The sequence below is a fragment of the Arachis stenosperma genome, chromosome 9 (assembly GCF_014773155.1).
Source record: "Arachis stenosperma cultivar V10309 chromosome 9, arast.V10309.gnm1.PFL2, whole genome shotgun sequence".
Taxonomy (NCBI): Eukaryota; Viridiplantae; Streptophyta; class Magnoliopsida; order Fabales; family Fabaceae; genus Arachis; species Arachis stenosperma.
The window spans coordinates 142,552,866-142,578,052 of record NC_080385.1 but is presented as its reverse complement, the minus strand read 5'-3'; the positions used below and the strand labels follow the sequence as shown (position 1 = coordinate 142,578,052).

At 30.8% G+C, this 25,187-nt stretch overlaps 2 protein-coding genes and 1 long non-coding RNA gene across 4 annotated transcripts; 1 reads left to right on the top strand and 2 right to left on the bottom strand.

The window, feature by feature from the left end:
- Positions 1 to 6,176: 6,176 nt before the first annotated feature.
- On the top strand, positions 6,177 to 9,302 carry LOC130951407 (uncharacterized). Its single transcript, XM_057880054.1, has 4 exons — positions 6,177 to 7,137; positions 7,881 to 8,066; positions 8,414 to 8,539; positions 8,844 to 9,302. Exons 1-4 carry the CDS (start codon positions 6,256 to 6,258, stop codon positions 8,949 to 8,951), a joined length of 1,302 nt encoding a protein of 433 aa, XP_057736037.1. The 5' UTR covers positions 6,177 to 6,255; the 3' UTR covers positions 8,952 to 9,302.
- Positions 7,942 to 9,337, bottom strand: LOC130951408 (uncharacterized). Of its 2 annotated transcripts, XR_009073963.1 has the most exons (5): positions 9,241 to 9,337; positions 9,039 to 9,097; positions 8,764 to 8,951; positions 8,412 to 8,501; positions 7,942 to 7,989 (listed from the first exon to the last, which is right to left on the bottom strand). It is a non-coding gene; the product is annotated as an uncharacterized LOC130951408 (long non-coding RNA). The 2 variants fall into 2 exon arrangements; XR_009073962.1 differs by lacking the exon at positions 7,942 to 7,989 and having other exon boundaries at positions 8,413 to 8,501; positions 9,039 to 9,150.
- A 6,439-nt stretch (positions 9,338 to 15,776) lies between these two features.
- Positions 15,777 to 16,325, bottom strand: LOC130950001 (uncharacterized mitochondrial protein AtMg01250-like). Its single transcript, XM_057878576.1, has one exon. The coding sequence runs from the start codon at positions 16,323 to 16,325 to the stop codon at positions 15,777 to 15,779; it is 549 nt and encodes a 182-aa protein (XP_057734559.1).
- Between the last annotated feature and the right edge of the window lie 8,862 nt (positions 16,326 to 25,187).

The window sequence follows — 25,187 nt, the reverse complement described above, 5'->3', positions numbered from 1 at the left end:
TCATCCATCTCGTGGGTCTAATCATTTGTCTATTTATGTGCTACGGATGTCATGATTTTTGTCAAAATTTTTGTGCTAACAAGATCATTCAAATAATGATAATAACGTTAATCATCCCCATCATTTCACGTACTTGTAAGCCCCATATTTCTATGTTGAGTTTCATCCATCTCGTGGGTTTAATTATTTGTCTATTTATATGCTACGGATGTCATGATTTTTGCCAAAATTTTTGTGCTAAAAAGATCATTCAAATAATGATAATAAAGATAATCATCCCCATCATTTGACGTACATGTAAGCCCAGATTTCTATGTTGAGTTTCATCCATCTTGTGGGTCTAATCATTTGTCAATTTATATGCTACGGATGTCATGATTTTTGCCAAAATTTTTGTGCTAACAAGATCATTCAAATAATGATAATAACGTTAATCATCCCTATCTTTTCACGTACATGTAAGCCCCATATTTCTATGTTGAGTTTCATCCATCTCGTGGGTTTAATTATTTGTCTATTTATATGCTACAGATGTCATAATTTTTGCCAAAATTTTTATGCTAACAAGATCATTCAAATAATGATAATAACATTAATCATCCCCATCCAGCGACGGACCTATAAAATTTTAAGAGTAGAGACAAAAATATATCTTAAAATAAATTTTGTTGAACATTGTTAATTATATTAAAAATATAATAGAGATATAAAATTTAAAAAGAGTTAGTGAACACTTTTATTCTTAAAATACTATTTATTATATATAATTTATAAAAAAATTATGTTTTATTTCTAAAATTTAAACTTAAAACATTTTAATTAAATTATAAATAATTTTTCATCATAACTAATTTTATTCTTATGCATTTTTATATACATTTAATAATAAAAGACTGAATCAATTGGCACGTTAGCGCCTATTAAACACTAGCATTTATAATTTGAAACTATAATTGTATATAAATACCATAAAAAAATAAACCTATATATAAAAAATATGTTTATATCAAATAATAAAAACTTAATTTACAATTATTTTTCTTTCTTTCTTTTTGAAATAATTAATTTTTTATATATTTTTTAATTTATTTTTGATATATTGTTAGATTAAAAAATTTATACATATATTTAATTATGTATTGTAATTTAAAAATATATTTTACATTTATCACATAAATAATTATTTAAAAGAATAAATATAATCAAATAAGTATGTAAAAAAATATACATATTTTAATATATCAAAATTAACTTTATCTTTTTAAACAATTGTTCTAATACTCATTTTAATTTTCAAATATTAATTACCTCACATTGGATTAGGAAGTTTATTTTTTATAATATTTATGACATAAGATACTTTTTAATCTAAAATAGTTATTATAAGAAATATTATTTAAAAGATAAAATTAAAAAATATTATATCATTTTAAAATAAAGGATATTAATTAATAGATAAATACTATTTTTTTATTTCAACAAATTTTTTAAGACAAAAAAATACTGATAATTTTACTTATATTTAATAAATAAAGATTTAGTTTGGTAATTAACAAGTTAATTGGATTTAAAAAATTATATTATCATTGTTTATTAATTTTTTATTGAATTAATTTATTTACTTATTTTTAATTTTTATATTAAATCAAATTTAACAAAATAAATATTATTATACGTTAAATTTAATAAAAAATTATTTTTAACATAAATCTAAAAATAATACTTTATAAATTTTTGTGGGACAAAAATAAATTACATTAAAATAATATATTAATTTATATAGAATTATTTTTTTTCTTAAACCTAGTGGGGGCAAGTGCCCGCCTTTTCTAATGTCTGGGTCCGTCCCTGTCTCCATCATTTCACGTACATGTAAGTTTCAGATTTCAATGTTGAGTTTCATCCATCTCGTGGGTCTAATTATTTGTCTATTTATATGCTACGGATGTCATTATTTTTGTCAAAATTGTTGTGCTAAAAAGATCATTCAAATAATGATAATAAAGATAATCATCCCCATCATTTCACATACATTTAAGCCTATATTTCTATGTTGAGTTTCATCCATCCCATGGGTCTAATTATTTGTCTATTTATATGCTACAAATGTCATGATTTTTGCCAAAATTTTTGTGCTAGCAAGATCATTCAAATAATGATAAATGATAATAACGTTAATCATCTCCATCATTTCACGTGCATGTAAGTCCCAGATTTCTATGTTGAGTTTCATCCATATCGTGGGTTTAATTATTTGTCTATTTATATGTTACGGATGTCATGATTTTTGTCAAAATTTTTGTGCTAAAAAAATCATTCAAATAATAATAATAATAAAAATAATCATCCCATCATTTCACATACATGTAAGCCCAAATTTCTATGTTGAGTTTCATTCATTTCATGAGTCTAATCATTTGTCTATTTATATACTACGAATGTCATAGTTTTGGCCAAAATTTTTGTATTAACAAGATCATTCAAATAATTATAATAACGTTAATCATCCCATCATTTCACGTACATATAAGTCCCAGATTTCTATGTTGAGTTTCATCCATCTCGTGGGTCTAATCATTTGTTTATTTATATGCTTATGATTTTTGCCAAAATTTTTGTGCTAACAAAATCATTTAAATAATGACAATAACAATAATCATCTCCATCATTTTACGTACATGTAAACATATTGAAAAAAAAAAATGTTATAGATGTAAGCAATTGAAAATATACACTTTTTATTTTTAGTAAACATCAATATCAAAATATGCACTTTCAATCAGACATATAAACAATTAAAAAAATAAATGTCATCTACATAATTTTTCGTATACATCTTATGTATACAGTTTTATTTCTATTATTAAAATGATAAAAAAAAAAGCGCAGATGATGTTAATTATATCCATCTTTTTCTAAGTGCATTTAAAAATATAATGTTATTCATAATGATTAAATGGATATTTATTCAAATATACTATGCAGTCAAGTAATTTTTTAACAAAATTTACTCAAGTTATGGTGCACTTTTTCTTCATATGTATATAACTTTAATATTTGAATTTTCATAAGATGGAGGTACTAAATGAGATTCGTTTTATATATCTTTCATGAATTAAAAAATTACATCTTTCAAAATGTAAAATATTTATTAAGAACTAAATCAAGAATTTAATTTTTATGTACTGTCAGTATAAAAAAAATTTAAATAAATAATTAATTATATATTATCATATTTTTTAAATTTTATTATTTAAAAATTATATAAATACATAAAATTAATTAATTGACTGTATAAAAATTTTGTTATACTGTTAATATGTTAATATAATAAAATTAAACTCTTCAATTGATATCACAACTTTTTTAATAACCAAAATAATATCACATCAATCGTTGAGAGACTAAATTATATTTACTAATTTTGTCTTGGATTTAATGAAGGGTATTTTTCTTTTTTTTTTCTTAAAAGCAAAAAATATAAAAAAATGGTTAAAAATATACGAAGTCAGAACTAGCAAATAAATCTGTTAGGAGACTTCTTAAACTGTGGATCTAATAGTGAAAACCACACGTGACTCGTCTCCTTCTTAAGATATAAACATGTGTTGGAACAAAACTACTAATTTTTAGTACATGTGACCAAACCAAAAGGGAAAAGAAGAAAAATATGAAAATCAATTGAATAATAATAACCAAGTAAGTAGTAATTAACAAGTATAACTAATAACCAAGCATATAGTAATTGAATAATTAATTATGAGTATATGTAAAGATATATCCATGTAAAAGGCTTGGTCATAGGTCAAACGAAAATCCACTGAGGGAAAGTGCCACGTGGCAAGAAGCTAGAGAGGGTGTGGGTCATGTTCTTGGCTTAGCGTGAGGTTCGCGTTGACGCCCGAGAGTGCCAGGCTGACCTCTCCAACTGGGACCAACCCTTCTTTTAGAAACCCTTTAAATATTCCCAACACACAACAAATTTCATAACTAATTTTTTCTTTTTCTTTTTACCCTTTTCTCTTTTTTTATTAATTAATTAATTAATTACTCTCTAATTATTACATTACATTACATTACAACAACGATAACAACAACTTCGATGGTTCTCTTCTCCTTATTGGAGTGGTGTTCTTGTTCTTTAATTACCTTGGTTTCATTACTCAGCATCACATGTGTCGGTTGCCAACACCACCACCACCACCACCCAGTTATTGTTACATTTTCCACTTCTTCTATCTCACTACCATTATAAATAATTCATACACCCTTTCTCTTTTTTGTATCCTTTTGATTTGATTTGCCTCGGTTCTTGTGAGAGCGGGATAGAATATTTTAATACACCATGTTGCAGGATGTGTTTGATCAGCCACTGCCACCAAAGGTGGAGCAACAACTCCCCATTGTAATTCCATCAACCCATTCTTTTGATCCATGCATGCATGGTGTTTGATATGTGTTCTCATAATAAATTAAATTATGCATGTGTTCTTGTAGCTATCTTTGGTTTTGGGTTCTGTTGTATTGTGTCATGATGTGATCCTAAACCAAAATGTTTGTTCATGTGGGTCATCAAAAGTTTTATTTATTTTCTTTCTACGGCGTGAATTTGTGTTTTTTTTTTTTTCATATGGAATTACTCATAATTGATCTTGTGTTTCTCATCATGAGATGTCTAATGTGATCATGTACTTTTTCTCTCTTTTTCATGCATGGATGAATGGTTAGTTCTTTGTTTTTGTATGCAAATATTAATGTGTGAATGTTATTCCCCTCCCTAATGGAGATATTCGCAGAGCTAACAAAGAAACTATTAGTACCACTCTTCTTAATTAACCATTCGAGAAATCTAGAAGCCATTTCTCAAATTCTTTTTCTTTTTTCTCTTTCCAATTCCATCCTTCAATGTCAATTTGCATGGAAGAACGAGTTCTATCTTTCTTTTTTCTGACAATAATTTATAAAGTTGGTAAGCATATAATAATGCTTCTTTGACTGTGGCAATAAGAAAGAATATTGATTCTTCTATAAGAACTTGCATTGGCTCTGACCCTTTTTTTTTCTTTCAAGATTTTATCCTATCCAATCCAATCCAATCCAATCCAATCCAATCCAGGACAAGCAAAATGTCATTTTCTAAGAGAAGGGCAAATTGTTAACTGCATCATAATCTCATTCTGCCTTGTGATAGCCAATTGAACATAGCTTTCTATTATTGTGGAATATATGTGCTTGGTAAATGTTTTTTAAAACATCTAATTTTTCGTATTTCGTATCAATACTCATTTTATTGGCTTTTAAATAAAGTGCTTACTCTAATGCATATTGAGAATGTACAGAGATAAAAGAGAGTATATATCATATTTTGTGGGTTCTTTCTCTTTCCTTTTTTTTTTTTTTTTGTGTTAACTCTGTATATTATGTACATTCTTAATCTGTACGTGAGTATGAACCTTTAAATAATAGTATGATCTTCACTTAAATATATTATTTTCATTCACTTTTGGATTTATTTATGCGAAATAACCACTTATTTTATAATGTTCAAATAACATCACTCAAAAAATAGTTCAAATGTGTAGCTTTTTGTGTTCCTTTGAGTGCCTTTCATTTGTCATTGAAGCATAATCAACATGCACATATCATGAGGTTCCTTCTTTCTCTAACAACTATATATGGTACAAACATTTGGTACCTTAGCTTCTTGCATGTCACATTGTTCACATGAAGGCATAGATGCACATCCTTTTCAGTGAAAAATAGCTCAAAAATAGCCAACCCTTTTGGACAATTTATTGTCCTTTCATGACCAAATATAAATTCAACCTATCACTGGACCATGCAACTAACAAGATTTGTATGCAGAAATAGTCCTTCTTGTAGAAAAGGACTTGTAATGATGAACATATCTGATATTTATTGGTGTGCAATGTTACTCACTTTTCAGAAATGCTCACTATTTGACGATGAAGACATGCAATAAAATAAAGCTTAGACTGATTAGAGAATATTATCTTTTGAAAGTTCAAACTAAGAGATTGCTATGTTATCAGAACAGTCTCATTTCTATCAATATCATCAAGAAGAATTGGGTTCATTCTCATAATGGAAAGGAACTAAAAAAATAAATAAATAATAATAATAAAATTAATGTAGAATCATTCTCCTATTCTACTTGTTCTTTTATATATATGAAGTCTAATACCATTATTCTGAGAGTGGTCTTAGTTGGTATTTAACTATTTATCAGTAGCCATGTTATTAACAATGCTCTTGTTTCACTGGCTGCAGGATGAAATTTCAAGCCCAATCAGTGCTAGACTTTTTGAGCTATGTGACTCTGATTTGTTCCCAGAAGCACTTCAAAACTCTGAGGTTACTTCAAGCTCAAATTGTTGCTATGAAGAGAACTCCTCATATGCAACAAACATGTCTCTAGCATTAGAAGTAGAAACCAAGTTCAATAACAATAACAATAACAATAATACAAATAGCAATAATAGCAATAACAGTGTCACCACCCCAAGTAGCACCACCACCACCAACAACAACACAACCAACAGTAGTAACCTGTCAATCATCTTTGACTCTCAAGAAGAGCTTGACAATGACATCTCTGCCTCCATAGATTTCTCATCTTCACCTGCAGCTTTCAATGTTCCACCGATGTTCCCAGTCACAACAAACCATCATCAAGAACAGTTTGATTTCTCTTCTATGCATCACCATCATCATCAGGTTCAGCAGCTAGCAGCATGTTCAGTTGTGGAGGGCTTCTCACAGTATCCCACTGACACTAGTGCTGTTGCACCTCCTCCTCCTCCTCTCATGGGGGCTCCTCAATTGCCTTCTGTCTTTGAAGAGGATTGCATTTCTTCTGCTGTTCCTTCTTATGTCACTCTCAACCCTTCTTCTCCTTCTTGCTCTTATCTCAACCCTGCTGCCATTCCACCACCTTACATGCCTCCTGCTGGTCCCCTGGCCACCGCCTTGTCGGCCGACCGTGCCGCTTTGTTCACCGGAAGCATGCTTCTTGGCTCTGAGCTTCAGAGACCAGACCTTGAATACCAAGGTGAAAATGGTGGAATTTATTGTACAGATTCAATTCACAGAGTGTTTAACCCTCAAGAGCTTCAGGTATGGCTTATTCGCAAATCATTCTCATATTCTATATTATTAGGACATGATGCAAAATGAGTCTAAGATTCAAAGAAAATTCTCTAGATTTCTTGCTGCTTTAACTTTAAGTTTGGAAATTAGCCTGACCAATTAAGTAGCATACTGTGTACCATTTCATCTGCATACCAGAACCTTATATGTATATTTTTCACATAAAACATTTACATATGGAGTACCACGTATTGCGTACCTGTTCCGTACCAGAACGTATTGCGTTCCATGTAACTATGGTTCTTAACAAGTACTTACTTTGTCATTGTTACCTTTTGATACATCCTCAAGACTTAAAAGTACCTTGACCCAAAAGATGTATCAAAAAGTGATGGTAATACTTAAAAAAAGGGAAGTGAGGGAATAACAATTAAGGAGAGGCTTTATTACTAGTGGAAATTTTGCAAAAAGAGCATAGTCTATACAAATTTCTAAGAAGCTGATACCCCACATAAGATAGATGCCGCATATCCATCATAATAGTGGCTTGCTAGCATATAAGTCCTTTTAGAATGTCACCTCTAAAAAGTAGCACAAATTTGGACAAATAACAGGAAAGGAATCACTTCTTTTAACAGAAATTGATAATAAAAATTAAAAACAGCATAATCATTAGAAAAGACCATAATAGTTTATTGGCATGTTTTTCCCTTTATGTTTAAGAAAGAAAAATAACTTATGATTTTTTTCCTTTTTAATTTCGTTGGCAGGCACTTAGTACTGAGAGTCAGCAACTAGTGGCTGGAGGTGGGAGTTCTGCCAACTTAACACCAGAAATCTCAAACTTGGAGGACTCTAGCTTCAAGGTTGGGAAACTCTCTGTTGAGCAAAGAAAAGAAAAGATTCATAGATACATGAAGAAAAGAAATGAAAGAAACTTCAGCAAGAAAATCAAGGTACTCTTAAGTCTAAGTACATTAATCAAATTTTAATGGAGTAAACTTCCATTTCTATCTATGAAAGTTCAGAATATTGACAGATTTATCTATGAATAAACAAAACTAACTTTATACTTATGAAAGACGAAAATTTGTCATTTCTATCCATAGAAGTTCAAAATATTGACAAATTAGTACTTTTGTCATATAGAGAATATCTTTTGTGGGTACAAAATGAATTTCATTTATTCATGGTTAAATTTGTCAGTATTTTAAAATTTTATAGTTAGAAATAGTAGTTTGCTCTTTTTTGCTACATATTTTGTGAAGTTTCAATTAACACTGCATGCAAATTAAATGTACAGTATGCCTGCCGCAAAACTCTGGCAGATAGCCGGCCGCGAGTTCGAGGAAGGTTTGCAAAGAATGATGACTTTGGAGATGCTCAGAGACCTGCAAGTAGCAATCATGAAGAAGAAGATGAAGAAGAAGTAAGATTCCCTAGATGCTGGAGCACATTCAATTATTAAGGCCAATATCAGCACACTTTTTTGTTTAACTTTGAATTAGAATCGATTCCTGGCAATGTAAAAAATTGATTTTGACTTTTTGAGAGATAATGTTTTAGTTGTTCACTCCCATAATCAATTACAGACAAAATAACTTTTACTTCAAAATCAATGAGTCAAAAGAAATATTCTCTATCACTTAGCACCTTTTCTGAATTATTGGTTTGTTGGCATGATTCCACAATCTAACAAACACGCCTTTAATTTTATCTTTTGAACTTAGCAGGTAGTTGTGAAAGAAGAAGATGATATGGTTGATTCCTCAGATATCTTTGCTCATATCAGTGGAGTGAACTCCTTCAAATGCAACTATTCCATCCAGTCCTGGATTTGACTAAAACAAAAACCAAAAAAAAAATGAAAAAAATGAAAAAAATGAAAAAAAAAAAGAGAGAGAGAATAGTTTGACTAGTACACCTACAATTTTTAGCTTCTGTAGAGCTTTTTCAAAAAGGGCCCTGATCCCACTCCAGAATTCTCCTACATGGGTTTCATGGATTGAGGAAACTGAATAAATAGGGGTCCTGATGATACTATACAAATAAAAGGAAGAAGAACAATAGCACATTATATATATAATATGATATGATATGATATATATAGAAAAGTAAGCAAGTGTATACATTTTTGCAGACAATATCTTCCTCTCATTACTTGTACCTACTACTAAGAATCACAAGTTGTATTAATCACAAAATTCATATATTTGAGTTGCCTCCACATGCTATAGAGGAGCTCATTCATGTAGTTTCTTCTCATCATACTAAGGGACTACACTTTGACTTGTTTTGGTTAATCAAAGGCCCTAAGCCTTTTTCGATTGGGCTCCTAACAAAAATTTAAGCTCAAAAGAACAAAAAGTATATAATTTGCATACTCGAATACATGAATAAGTTAAAATTAAAATTAACATGCAATCTATTAGAATACTCCTCCTGCTTAATTATGGATTTCAAAATCTTGAAATCTTTTATTCGAAGTAACGGATAATAAAAAAGATATGTCACGTACAGAATTTTTTATGAAGTAATGTTACACATCTAAATCTTTTTATAAACCAAATTTAATTAAGTTAAATAATAAAATTTAAAATAATATTAGTCATAGCTGATTTTTGTTATTTTAAACCAACTTGATTAAACTTGATTAATAAAAAATTTAAATGTATAGCATTATTCTTTTTTATGCTCAAAAAATAAATTTTTTTCTATAAAATGATTATTTATTGTTCTTCTAAAATATTGGTTACTGTCCAATATTCAACTGGGTCTTAAGTATTCTTTGTCCAAATACATCGTTTTTGGGGACTCAGTCTCATAGGACAATAATAGTGCCAACATTGATCAACCAATATTCCTCTTTGGTTGCAAGTAAAATTAGTGTCCAGAACGCTTCATCACTCAACTAATTGCAACCAATATTCCTCTTTCATTCTTTCTTGGTCTCATCGAATATTCTTCTATATATTTTCCAGGTTTTTTTCTTGGACATGTATATTTTCAATGGCTTTTTTTCTTACAAAGAACTCGAAACCGAGTCATGGGCCTGTATTTTATAACTTGAGTATGGACCCAAAGGTGTGTTGAGAAACATGACCAGAAATTCAAAGAAAAAGAATGTCACTACGACAAAAAAAAAAAAAAAACAACAATGTCACTAAAATACGAAATCATGGCTTTGAGGCTTTATATGCCTCAATGATGTAGTGTATGTGAGTATGTCTAGGAGTATTTCTGGCGTGATTTAGAACGATTTTGAGTTAAAAATGATTCAATTTAAACACTAATTTTATTTGTAACGTGATTTGGATTAGATATTTTTTTTTTTTAAGAATCCGATCCAAATTTTTTAAATTAAATATACATAACAAGTTTCAAAATCAAATTTTAAATAACCAACAACAACAAGTTTTAATAATAATTTGAAAAACTAACAATAACATAATAATAGAAAAAAATTATAAGTTAGTTAAAATAAATAAATTTTATTTTTTACATAAAATATTTATTAAATAATAATAATAATACATGAATAATATAAAAATATATAACAAATTAAACATATTATAAATAAAATTATAAATATAATAATAACATAATAATATTATAACACATTGTGTAGTTTGAATTGGATCAGTTTTAAAAAGTAAAATCCAAATTCGATCTAATTCATACTGTTTGCAAAAACTAAAATTCAATCAAATTTAAATTAATGCAATTTTAATCGATTTTTAATTTGGATTAAATCAGTTTGGATTTGAACACTCTAAGTGTGTCAAGACAAAAAAGAAAAAAAAAAAGTATTTTCATTTCTGTATTCTTAACTAGAGTCTAGCTATATCCTTGAAATTAGTGTATCTCATCTAACACCAATTAAGTTGCTTGCTTCCAGTTTTTGTTAAATCTATATCATGTTAATTTCAAGGGCAAAGAGCCAAATATGGCAGCACCTCTATTTTTTTGTCCATGCCTCCTTGGTTCATCTAAGTTAATTGTTCTTTTCTTTATGTCTTACTAACAACAAGTTATCCTTTTCATTGTACTAAGTTTTCTAAACATACTTTATTGAAAGTTTGGGCTAGTAGAAAAAATAATCTTATTGAAAAGTAACTTTAAAATAAAGATAAAGATATAAAATATTGTTTTGATTCATAATGTTTGGGTCAAATAAAATTTAAATAAATAAAATAAATTTATTTTAAAATTTATAGATATTGTAATGTAAAATATTATATTATAGTATATGTATAATATATATAATAACAGTACAATAAATTTATAGGATATATAACTTTTTTTTTTTGTCATACATATTTAAAAGTAATTATTATGGTACAAAGTGCCATGCATCCACGTCATTTCATTCGTAATGAACCAATATTTTCCATGTCACTTGTTAATTAATTAAGGCAATATGAACATGCTAATTTAGTTTAGTCGAATTAAGGGTTGATAATATATTTAGTGGCAGACAACATACTTCAATGAAGGAGAATAATAAACCAACACTTCACGCAAAGAGAAGTAGCACGCAGAAGCTTCTCTAAATGAACTTCATTATGTGCATGTTTTGAATTTACAATATATTTGAGATAAGAATTTGGTTTTTATTGATGCGTACAATGGCACAAAATGGTGTATATGATTGGCATTTTCACTATTAAATCGTAATTGAAAGTTATGTATTTTGTTGGCGAAGAACATGGTTATTGGTATACTAGTAGTTCAATAATGAAAAATCGTGTTCTTTGATTTGAAATTTTTGGATCCCTCAACATACGAATATTTTAGGGAAAGTACGAGGAGCCAATGAAATATTTATACAATGTATACAATGGAGGTTTATTAATTATTAGTGTTACATTTTCTCATCAGTTGAAGCTTTTGGGATGAGTGGTATCATGACATGGTATTAAAGCGCTAGATCTGAAAGGTCAAGAGTTCGATCCTTGGTGAACCCAAAAATTAAATTAATTTTTCGAGAAGATGTTCATTATCCCTTCTACTTATTCTAAATAGTATAAAGGATGTTCATTTCATAACTTAATAGCCATTGTACACATTGTACAAATAATCCATTGTCTCCCTAGCGGGATCCAATATTTTAATATATCTATTAGACTTGGACTACTACTATGACAATTAGGCTCTTGTGAAGAAGACAAATAATATATCATATAATATGAAATTATGAATATAGTAAGGGAAACCAACAAGTTAGGTCATTCCTATATATGAACTACGCTTTCTTTTTGTTTAATTCAAATTTCAAATTGGTTGTTGGAAAGACAACTCGGACTTAGAATATAAACATTTCTTTGTCAATCATAATCTAAAACCAACTATTCTAGATTTTATATATATATTTGGTGGCCTCTACATTATATATATTAAACGAATAATATAAACGCGTTTCCTACAATAACATACATCATGGCCTCCTAAGACACCAAAAGAAATACATCATGACCTCCTTGAATTCATATATATTTTGTTTCATGTGTGGAAATAAAGAGTTGTCGTTACACTACTTTTGTTTAGGAAAGATTCATTGTTGTTAGAAAAAGTATAGATAGACGATAAAAATATTAAACAATATGAATAATAAATATATTGGATGTTCAATTTACTACGTGTGCGGATATTTATTCTAATATTAAGATTTAAGAGAGTAATTTGAGGGTGTAGTGTGTTTTAATTATTTGAATTGGGTCTGTTGTTCATATGGTTCAAAAAAATTATTGATTATCTAATATAACCCATTTTGTTAAGACTATATCTATATGTTTTACTTAATTTTTGTTCGATCTTAACACAAATATCAATGATCTCAATTTGAAAAATATACACAAATTTTCGTAAAAAAATGAATTCAACCCAAAATTTATCTATTTTAATGTCTAAATAATTTTGCAAAAAGTGAAAAATACTAAAGTTGTTGTATATATTAATAAAAATAGATTGATACAAACAGATGTTTAACATAAATAAAAAAATTTTAGATTAAACAAACTTAAACATGAAATTAAAAGAAAGAAATGGACAATGATAAATTGTTGGAAATAAAAAAAAATTAAGAATAAAATTTAAAATAACAATCAAATTGAGAAAATTTAACTTGAAAACTCAATGAAAAACACAAAGAAATAAAAGAAATAGAGAAATTGACTCATAATACTCACATGTACTTATACTTTATTATCATCTATTGCGTTAAACTTAAGCTGAAAATTCAATAAAAAATACAAATAAATAGATAAATAAAAAATGACTCATAACACTCATATGTATTGGCACTTCATTATAATAAAAGAAAAAAAAAACTACTTTTGTAGGATTTGTAATGTTGAATTGAAGTCTCCTCTCAATCTATCGATTTTCCATTTATAAAGAAAAAAAAATCTTATTTTGCTTAACTTTGACCATTATCAACTTTATTTACATTCTTATTTTACTTTCTCTTCATTGTTAATTATTCACATTCTTACCACATCTTGAAAGTTAAGTAATAGTCCTCACATTCAAACAAGTCCTAATTTATTAAGATGGAATTTATTTCTACACATATTAATTACATTTCATTTCTTATCGATTCGACTACCTATTTCACTTTTATACTTTTATTTTCTTCATGTTGACTGTCTTAATCAATATTTGAGTTAAAATGTCTTTGTGTAGACACGTATAACATTATACCAATTTAGTATTTTGTTGTCGAAACTACTAATTATAGTCAAATTTTAGTTTGTATCAACAATATGGATTTCTAAAGCATGTCGATATGATAATTTAAGTTATTAATTGACTTGTATTTTGTGGCTAATATAATTATTGATTTTGTTTGATCCGAAATTAACGTATTATTAATTTATTATGTTCAAGAAGTAAAAATTGAGATTTTATAAAGAATAAAAGAAGTAAACTAAAAAAATCATAACATGATTCAAATTGTAAAATTGACTTATCTGACATAAAATTATTAGAATCAATTGACAATTCATATCAAAATCCACGGATGAATATTCCAAGAAAATTAATGCATATACAAAAATGTTAACAAAATCAGAAAATTATCCATGCAGTCATGCACATCTGAAAACTAAGTCATGAAAAAAAATGATTAAAAAAATGGAGAGTATAGCACATTTAAAATGATTAATATGAAATCAGAAAATTCACACACATCCGAAAGTCATGAACAAAATTAAGGGAAAAAAATTAAAAATAGTGAGGGAAAAGAAGAGAGCGTGAATTATTTATTTATTTATTTATTTATTGAAAGAAAATGAGCTCAACATAATCAGTGGAGCATACAAGAAAACATAAAATAAAATGTTGCAATTCCTATATTATTTTCGGCATAGTTATCAACAACATGGGTTATCTTTTGCACCACTCTCTAGAGCAAGAAAACATCCTAGTAACACAATCTACTACTTTTACTGTCTTGTTTTGAAAAATGACCTCATTTCTACACAACCATATGTTCCATATAGCTAAGAAGAATCCCACTAACCATATTTTCCGCACATCTTTTTTCAAAGTCATCGTCCTCCAGTTCTCAAAATGTTCTTTTATGGAGTCTGGGATGCTCAAAACACGACCCACATGACTTATCCATGAGCACCACACCTGCCAAGCATACTCACACGTAACAAACAAATATTGTACAGTTTCAATTTTTTTACTACACATAACACAACCGTTACCACTTTGTTCGATGATGCCTAATCTGATCAAGCGATCCTTTATATTAACTCGGTCTACAAGTACAAACCAAGTAAACAACTCTACGTCTCTACCCTAAGCGGGACAATTCCTTTCCAGATTCCGTTTGTGAACTTATAGCTGAGAATATCATCTGTCAATGTCTGTACTTGCAAAACCTGCACAAATGAGTTAGTAGTATAAACGCTTTTCTTATCAAATTTTCACACCACTCTATCTTGTGTGTCTGCTATCAGTCTCACAGCTTGCAATGTCTCAAGCATTTGGTTCAAACTGTCAGTCTCCCATTGGTGGAGTTTCCTCCTACAATGGAAGTTCCAAACCCACTCTATCCCATCCCAAAATCCACAGTTCCCAATCACGGATCCCTTATTATCTGAAATTAAGTAGAATCTTGGAAAGGAATCTTTCAGCTTCCTCGACTGTAGCCATGTATCTTCCCAAAATTTGGTTAGTCTACCATCGCCTACTTCTATAGCCAACCCGTCAATCATCCTCTGTTTAACATGTTGCTCCTTAATTTGCAAGTGACAAATATTTCTCCACGGACCCCCTTTTGCTGGTATAGCTTGAGTAGACAATAACTGCCCAGGGTTCAGATTATTGCAGGAGCACACTACCTTCTTCCATAGAGGACACTCTTCCTTGGAGAATCTCCACCACCACTTAAACAACAACGCAGTATTACGAATCATCGCATCTCCCACACCTAGTCCCCCTAATTTCTTCGGTGCCTGTATTATCTCCCATTTTACAAGAGCCAGTCCAGGTCGTCCATCGTCCTTTCCCCAAAAGAATCTTCTTTGCAATGAGATTAATTTTTTGGCCACCGTTACTGACATTTTATACAAGCTCAAATAGTACGTAGGCAGACTATTAATCACGAATTTGATGAAAACCAACCTTTCCGCTTTACTGAGCACCTTTGCTTTTCACAAACTCAGTTTCTCCTCCACCTTATCTATTACTGGCTTCCAAGTTTTTACTAGCCTCGGGTTTGCTCCTAGATTAATGTCCAGATACTTCACTAGTAGATTTGCCGCCTGACATCCTAATAATTTGCACATTTGACCAATCCACTCCTGACTATAATTTACCGGTATCAACCTAGACTTGTCAAAGTTGATACTCAAACCCGACATGACTTCAAAACACCTCAGGAGTCTCTTGTAATTTCTCACTATCTCCTCCTCTAGTGGGTAGAACAGTATAGTGTCATCAGCAAACTGAAGGTGGGATAACTCCATATTGTCCCTGCCAACTAAGAGATGAGATATTCTCCTATTTCTTACCACCTCCCTGATCATCCTGTTCAGCACATCTACAACGAGAACGAATAGAAAAGGTGATAACGGGTCGCCTTGTCGAAGCCCTCTTTCCATCTTGAACGATTTTGATGGAGCTCCATTAACCATTAGAGATATAGAAGCTGATCTAATGCACTCTATAATCCATGCCCTCAATCTTCTTCCGAACCCCATCTTTTTCAACACAATATCAACAAAATTCTATTTGACTCTATTGTTGGCTTTCTGGAAGTCCAATTTGGTGATAGCTGATGCCATCTTCTTCAGGTTTAGCCACTGTACAGTTTCACATGCAATTAACGCTCCATCATGTATTAGCCTGCCCTTGACAAATGCACTCTGTGATTCTCCAACTAACCCTGGCATTACACTCCTCATTCTTCTTGTCAACACTTTTGATATGACCTTGTAGATGCAGCCTACCATACTGATCGGTCTCAGGTCCTTTATCTCCTTCGCGCCCACATACTTTGGAGCCAACGCTACCCAAGTTATATTGGAGTCTGCTGGTAATCGCTCCGTCTCGAAGAAGCTCATCACAGCTTTAGTGAATTCCACTCCAATCTCCTCCCAACATCTTTTTATAAAATTCATATTGTATCCATCACTACCCGGAGCCTTAGATGATTGACATTCCCATACTGCCTCCTTTATTTCCTCCTCCGTCGGTAACACCTCTAGTGCTTGAGCTTCCTCCATCTCCAAGCGATTAACTAAACCATCTCGAAAACTGATATTTAGCGACTCGTCCTGGTGGTATAGGTTCCTGTAGAAATCTCTAATAGCAACCTTAATCCGTGCATGATTCCTTACCAACCTTCCATTAATCATTAAAGACTCGATCCGGTTATTCCTTCTTCTTGCTGATGCAATATTATGAAAGTATCTGGAATTCCTATCCATCTCCTTGGCATGCTTAGACCTAGACATTTGCTTCCAGTGTATATCTTGCCTCTCATACCATACCTCACAACATCTTACCAGTGCCTTTCTTCTTGCTTCTACTGTACCATCATATACTCCATTGCTAACCATGTCATCCACTTTCTTGATCTCGTCCTCAAACTTTTGGATCTTGTCACGTATATTCCCAAAGTCCTGCTTGTGCCATATACCCAGTGGTTTTGTCAGCGCCTTCAGTTTATCCAGGAACTGCACATCTCCCAATCCCCTCCATTCTTCCTTCATCATCTTTAGAAAGCCTTCATGCGTGAACCATGCGTCTAAACTGCAGAACGGTCTTGGTCCTTGAGCTATTCTTCTATCTTCCACTATCAGAGGACAATGATCTGATAGGCCCATTGGGCTTCCTCTTAGGCGAGTATCTGGGTACGCATCTAGCCATTCCAAGCTAACCAGGCTTCTATCAATATGACTGCAGGACTGGTCTCGAAACCATGTATACTTGTGATCTTTGATTGCCAAGTCCACTAACTCCATATCATTTAGCCATGCTTTGAAATCTTCAGCAGAAGCTGACAAGTTGGTCGCCCATTTTCTTTCCTCTACACGCACAATCTCGTTGAAATCTCCGATGTAGCAAAATGGAGTTTGACACAATCCTGTAATATAACTTAATTTCTCCCACAGTAAGAGTTTTTCATCTCTCACATGCGAGCCATACACCAGACAAATTGCACAGTAAAATTATCTTTGGTCATCACTCCTTCTACACATAACCACCTATCTCCTTTATAACAATTCATCAATTTAAATGCTAATTCATCCCAAATTAATAGTAGACCTCCGAAAGCTCCAACAGAATTAACACACTCCCAACAAGTTCTATCATTACCTCAAATTCTAGCTACATCATATTTGTTCACCACTTCTTGTTTTGTTTCTATCAACTCCAACATATTTAATCTAAACTTATTTTTGAACCTTTGTATCATGTTCAGTTTTGCAACACCTTTCAACCACCTGACATTTCATGAGCTTAAAATTATTTATAAATTTTATCACACACCTGTTTACGGTATTTTGGACGACTTCTGATTTTTTTTTTTGTTTTGACTGTCTTCGTTTCAGAGCTATGGCCTTGTTTTGCTCCTGGAAGATTGCCATGATGTATTTCTCATCGCTGTATGGTATTGCTCCTGATTTGACGGCCAATTTTCAAGCCTCTTTATTTTCCGCTATTTTTTCTTTATTTTGTTTTGAAAGTGAGTTGAAAAGAATTTTGAATATTAGTAGAAAAAATTAATTGAAAATTTTGAAAAGAATAAATGAAAGGAGTATCTAATAAATTTAAATGTTTATAATTTTAAATAGATGAGATATTAAATTTAAGTGTATATATTTATTTTACTGTAATTCCAATAATTATAAACGGAACAATAATTGAATAGTATTTGTTATATAGTAGCACCTTAAAAAATTTACAATACTGATAGCATTAATTAATTGCTCTTGTTTGAGTCTATTGATTCACTTTTTTATTATCCGCGATAAACAATATTTAGAAAATAATATAAAACGATAATACTATATTAACAAGTATTTTTATTGTTATTAATTTTAATAAAGTTGGCATAAGTTTAACCAAAAAAAAATTATAGGGATACGTTGTTTTTTTTCCACACTACAGCATGAAATGTTTTATGGAGAGCACAAAAATTTTTATAAAAATTTTTGCACAAAATACAAATTTATTGATTTAGATACAAATTTTTTTATATAGTATATAAATTTTGGTGTGAATATATTTTATTAATTAGATGAGTCAATGTTTTAATTATATGATTTTAAAATTTGTGCTACACATAAATTTCTGTGCTATGCATTAAGATTTTTGTGTTATATCGAAATTTTGGCATGTTTAACCTGAAATTTAAACATACTTAATTTTAGAGGTAAAGTTCATTTATTTAAATGGATAAATAATATGATGGGATGAGTTTAGCCCATTTTGACAGTAATACTATTTTGTTAGTTGAGTGTCAATATTTTAACAATGTGATTGGATACTAAAATTTTTGTTTTGTGCACTAAAATTTATATGTTGTGCACAAAATTTTTATATTATGCATATTTTGTTAATTGCGTGTCAATGTTTTGAGCATATGGTTCTTAAAAAAATTTTGCGCTATATAATAAATTTTTTGTACTATACACCAAAATTTATATGATGTAAATCAAATTTTTTGTGTTCTAATTTTTTAAAAGGTTAAGTAAAATTTTGTTTTTTATTGTTTTGGTCGAAAATCAAAATCTTCCATACAAAATTTTCATTTAAAATTGTCCCTGACATTAAACTTTATTTTAAAATTATTCTTTTTTTAATTTTTGAATAAAAATAGACATATTTTCTCCAATTTTTTGCTTTTTCAAAAATATCTTTCTACAGTACCATCTTCCTTCAAAAGAACCATGCTTTTAAAATAGACTACTTGAATTTCATGCATGTAAGGATGTGCCAAACTTCTCCGCCACAAAAAAATAACTAATTGGGAGTTAGTAGTAAAACTTGGCAAAGACGAGGCCTCTGTGGATTGGATTAGGAGTTTCGGGTTTATTTTATAAAATGTCAAACCATCTCTAGGGTAGATGGGCTCCTCTCTAAAAACGAGAAAGAAGAAGTTTGTGGTGAAGTCTTATCTTGAACTATTTATTTCGAGATGTATTAGCTTAGCTTTATTGTGAGTATCAAATCTTGAAACATTCTTTTTACTTTCTGCGAGTTCGATACCATTAGAAGATTGTGAGTAACTAGCATTTGTAAAAAGATAATAGACTATGAAGCATTTGTAATTATAAGGATTAGAGTCGGTTTTAAAATTTGGAATCTATAACACACTTCCATGTGTATATACACATTGGGATGAAAAGAGAGCAACGATAACAACTACAACTACGATTCTAGCTTTGAAACGACGAAATATTCGGATTTAAAATGCAAAAATGTACGTTTTTTAATGGTAGTGCAGAAAAGTATTTTGGGATAAGATAATAGATTAGAGATGATGAGAGTATTTTTATTCAAAAATTGGAAAAAGATAATTCAAAAACAAAATTTAATGTTACGAAAGATTTTGATCTTAAAAAAATGTTAGAAACGATTTTGATTTTTGGCCAAAATCATAGGGATCAAAATCGCACTTAACTTTTTTAAACATATATAGAAAAAAAGACGAAAATGACTAGGACGATGATGATGAAGATAATAAAGGAGAATAAGGAAGGAAGAAAAAAAGAGGAGAAGAAATTAGACAACAACAAGACAATGGTGGCAGTTGTGACAAAAAAAAGTACACAAACAAAGAAAACATTGACGATAACGAAAAAGAAAAAAAGAAAAAATAACTTAATTGAAAATTTGGTTTAAAAAAATGCTTGTATACTAATTTTTATCGTAGATTTATTACTTCTATAAGTTACATGTCCTCTAAGGCGTATCCTGTATTTTAATTACAACAAAAATAATTTTTAGATTAAACAGTGACCCACAATTATCCTTGCATATAACTTTGGTTAAGGATAAACAATAAAAATGGTATTTAAAATTTTACAATATTAATAAAAAAAATTTTAAATGGTATAAACGATAAATAAGTTTTAGAGTAATATCCCAAATAGGTCCCCAAGAAATTTACGATCGGATAGATTTGTCTCCCTCAAAAATTAACTAAGATTTTGACTCTGAGGTTCTTAGATATACACCAGATACGTCCCCAAGTCATTTTGACCCAGTTAGGACTAACGGTGACGTCCTACGTGGAGGTTAACGGGATGATGTGTCAGGTTAACTGCGACGTGTCACCTCCAAGACATTTTGGTCCCTATCCATGCTAGACAAAACAACGTTGTATTGAAACCAGGGGCAAAACGACGTCGTTTTGGAGAGGACAAATTCGTCCCCACTTAGGCAGAGCAACGAAATGGCACCGTTTTAATGTGGGGGACAATTTTGAATTAGGTTGTCATTTTCAACCCTTGCAGCTTCGTGTGGTGAGAGAAGTGCTGTTGATGATGGCTAGTGGAGGCACGGCGTCAGTCGCAAGTCAGAGACGAAGTGGAAGAAGTATTAGTGATGAGTTGACGGTTGACAATACCATGACTGGATTCGCGAGGGGCCGACTGAGAAAAGGAGAACATCCCAAATGCAAGTGCAGAACATATGCTGTAATATGCAGGTCTCGAACACCAGAGAACCGAATAGGTTGTTCTTTGGTTGTCTTCACTTCAAGGTACTCCAGAGTCATTTCAATATGGTATAGTTTTGAGAATTTTCGTATGACTGGTGGGTTGATTGTCATTTTCATTATTCTCGGTACAAGAAAAGCAAGGTTATTGTGATTCTTTTGCATGGTTTGATGAGATATTTGGGTATGTTGGTGTAGTCGAGGGGAGTAGATTGGCTTCTATCGACACTTGTGCGGGTGAAGAATGTTTTGTAAGTTTGAAGGATGGCTTGGAGGAGAGAGTGAAGTAGCTGGAGGACCTGTTGTTGAAGACGAATGAAGATAGGCAATTTGTGAAGCAGCATACTGTTTTTACTTTGTTTAGGGGTGTAATAGTTGGTGTATTGTTAGTTGTGTTCGGGTTTTGTATCTATGTCGTGGCTATTTAGGCAAAGTTTATTCTATGTTAAATATCAAATTATTAGATTGAAATGTGTCATTATATTTAGATGGATATGCATGAAGTCAATTGTGGTGAAATAGTATAAATGGAATACATTTATTTTGGGTTTGTTTCATCCATTAATCAAAATGGTAATATAACTGAGAACCAAAACATTTTAACCACAGAAGCAGCCAAGTTCAGAAGCAACATAAACCAAATCAATTCAAAAGAAGGTATATTTCCTTCAACGTAAACCTTAAAAACACATTGACATTGGTCTGTTTCATCCATTTATTAAAATGGTACCATAAATCTGAGAACCCAAACATGTTAACCACACAAGTATTTGGATTCAATAGCAACATAAACCAAATCAAGTCAAAAGAAGGTTTATTTCCTTCAACATAAACTAAACGAAACCATTCTAAATATAAGGTCTACTTTCTCCAACATAACAAAACATTGTATCATAACTAAGACAACAACTTTCACACTAATTCTTAGAACCATCATTTCTTGAAAGACTGGTTCAACCCTGATGTTGGAATGAATTTGAACAACCTAGATGCTGGGTCACTGGTTGCAGCTACCATCGCCTAAGCATTAACACTTCCTGGATTCTTGACCCTGATTACTGTCTCCTTTGGACGTCTAATTGGAAGCTGAGCCTGGAATAAAGATAATTGTTATGACCATGTTTTATACAGATTTCAACTGCTTACATTAAGCCTGGAATAAAAATATTTGTTATTGTCAATAACCTCAAAAGCATTGTTAGTTTTAGATACATTTGATGCATCTTCCTTTGTCTTAGCTTCTCTCTTAGCTCTCAGTCTTGCTTTAGCCTTCTCTTTTTGTATCTTCTTTCTAGCCATGAATCTTCCATGAACACATGCTGCTCTCACCCTCCTCTTATCATTCTTTATATAAAATATTCTTCTGCCTTCAGCTATGGTGTAGTTCTTAAGGGCCTTTTTGAACTGTTCCAGAGTCTCAAACTTCATCTTCAGTTGAAATTGAACTTCCCCAAATCTTGCATTCAGATCATACTGATGCCAATCAAATCCATCCCTCCCTTCAGCACTTGAGTCCGGAGGAGTCAAGAAGGCCTTTGACTCATACTCAAAATCTATGTCTGAGTCATCCCTTGGCTCCACTCCAATCTCCTCATCAAATGTGGCAGGATTTTTAGGAGCATTTTCATTATCTTCATTGGCCCATCATTGTCATTTGATCTTGGTTCATCCCTACCAGGCCCAATAGCACTTGGCCCAGCATCACTCTTCTTCCTCACATCATGCCCACTTCCACCACCAACAACACATCTTTCTTTCTTATCCACTGCCCTTTTACCTTGAGTCTTAGCCTTGGTATCTCTACTAACATTCTCTCTCACCTTTGTAGTTTTCACTATTATTTTCTTCATCCCTTTTGATATGAGGATTATCGTTGGTATAGAATTTTCACAAAAATAATCTCGTCAAAGTATAGATCTAAACCGACAAACTACTCTCAATCAAAGTTTAATTTGTTTGTCACTTAAATAAACCAATAAAAACCGAGAGTATTTAAACCTCGGGTTGTTTCTCAAAGGAATTGCAGGGAAGTGTGCATATTATTGGTTATGGAGTTACTTTTGGAGTTTTGAGGTTGATAGACAAGAAAGTAAAACTAACAACTAAGAAATTATAAATGCTAAAAATCACTCATGGCAAGGATTAAGAGTCAATGTTTCCTATCTTGGACCATTGACCACAACATGGTGATCACAAAGGATTAATTCCACTTAGTTTTTCTCTAACATCGGAGGGTTAACTCAAGTGGACATAATTTGTCCTAGAACCAACTAATAACCCTAAATTACCAATGAAACTAGACATCAATGATATCAAGGGACCTAAGTCCTCAATCACAAGCCAAGAGTATGAAAATCTACTCTAAAATCCAACCAAGCATTTTATTAAATACTTGGAAGGCATAAAAGAAAAACATGGTAAAATAGCAAGAAATATAAAATCTAAAAATACCAAATACAAAAAACAACAATAACAACTCAATTAAACAATAAGAATAAAACATAAATTGCATTAACGAAAATTCAAATCAACAAGAGTCATGAACATAAGGCAACAAAATAATAGAAATAGTAAGTAAAACTAAAAGAACAAAGATGTAAGAACAATAAATTGCAAGGAGAACTAAATCAAAGCAAGAATTAAACCAAAATCTAAGAGAAATCTAACCCAATCTATCCTAATTCTAGAGAGAAGAGAGAGCGTCTCTCTCTAGAATATGACCTAAAGCATGTTTTTATTCTATCCTAATTGCTCTTCCCTAGTTCCTTTCTGAATTTGGCCTCAAATACTTTAGAATTGAGTTGGATTTGGGCTTGCGTGAGCTCAAAATCAACCCCAGTGTGTTTCTTTAAGTTGGTCACATGCTACTTGTCACCGTACGCATCATGTCACATGTACGCGTGGCCTGGCAAATTTCTTCCTCATGCGTACGCATGGCCTTGCTGATACGTGCTTCAAATGTTCGTGATATGAAGAGTTCAAGTGTTATTTAGAAGATATTATTAGTTTACATTTTTAGAATATTTTAAATTAATTTGATGTATTTTAATTTTGTTTATTTAATTACTAGATTGGACCTTATGTTTATAGGTTTTAGGGTTTTTTTTTGTTTTAACCTAATAAGAGGTTATAAATACCTCCTTAGTTATTGTAGTTGTAGTATAGAATGATTTAGAGGTTTAAAACCCCTTTTTGGTTTCATAATGAAACCATGATGTGGACAATTGAGGTTGAGGAGTCCCTCTCTTGTTGCATCGGGAAATTGAGTAGAAGGTTGAGGAGTCCCTTCGGTTCAATTCCCAAACTATGACGTTGACAAGTTAGGTTGAGGAGTCCCTTTCTTGTTGTGTCGAGAAATTTGGTAAAAAGTAGAGTGATTCTCTTTGTATTCAATTTCAACCTATTCTTTTTATTATTATTTCAATTACAATTTATCTTTTCTATTCAATTTCAATTCTTGTCTTGTTTATCCTTTTATTTCTTTATTATTTGGTACCAGAGTTCAGGTATTAGATTAATTCTTATTAATCTATATTTGTTCTTCTTTTATCATAAAAAAGTCCAATGTCCCTTGTGTCTTTTTTTAAGTTCTTGTGTTCTTGTTTTTCGTTTGCGTTTCATTATTGTTGATTTTATTGTTTAAAAAAACAAAAAAAGCATACAGTGCAAAAAAAAAAAAGAAAAAATATACAAGAAAGAAAAGAAAAAAATTATCTTCTTTATAATTATTGTCCTTTTCATATACTATTTTACCTACAAGATTCGAGGACGAATCTTTTTTGAAGAGGAGGAGAATGATACGTGCTTCAAATGTTCGTGATATGAAGAGTTCAAGTGTTATTTAGAAGATATTATTAGTTTATATTTTTAGAATATTTTAATTTAATTTTAT

Bases quoted from the DNA above. Each gene is read 5' to 3' on its own strand.
- LOC130951407 (XM_057880054.1), top strand. From the start codon at position 6,256: ATGTTATTAACAATGCTCTTGTTTCACTGGCTGCAGGATGAAATTTCA. The intron at 7,138-7,880 runs GTATGGCTTATT...TTTCGTTGGCAG, and splicing joins TTAACCCTCAAGAGCTTCAG to GCACTTAGTACTGAGAGTCA. The intron at 8,067-8,413 runs GTACTCTTAAGT...TTAAATGTACAG, and splicing joins ACTTCAGCAAGAAAATCAAG to TATGCCTGCCGCAAAACTCT.
- LOC130950001 (XM_057878576.1), bottom strand. From the start codon at position 16,325: ATGGGGTTCGGAAGAAGATTGAGGGCATGGATTATAGAGTGCATTAGA.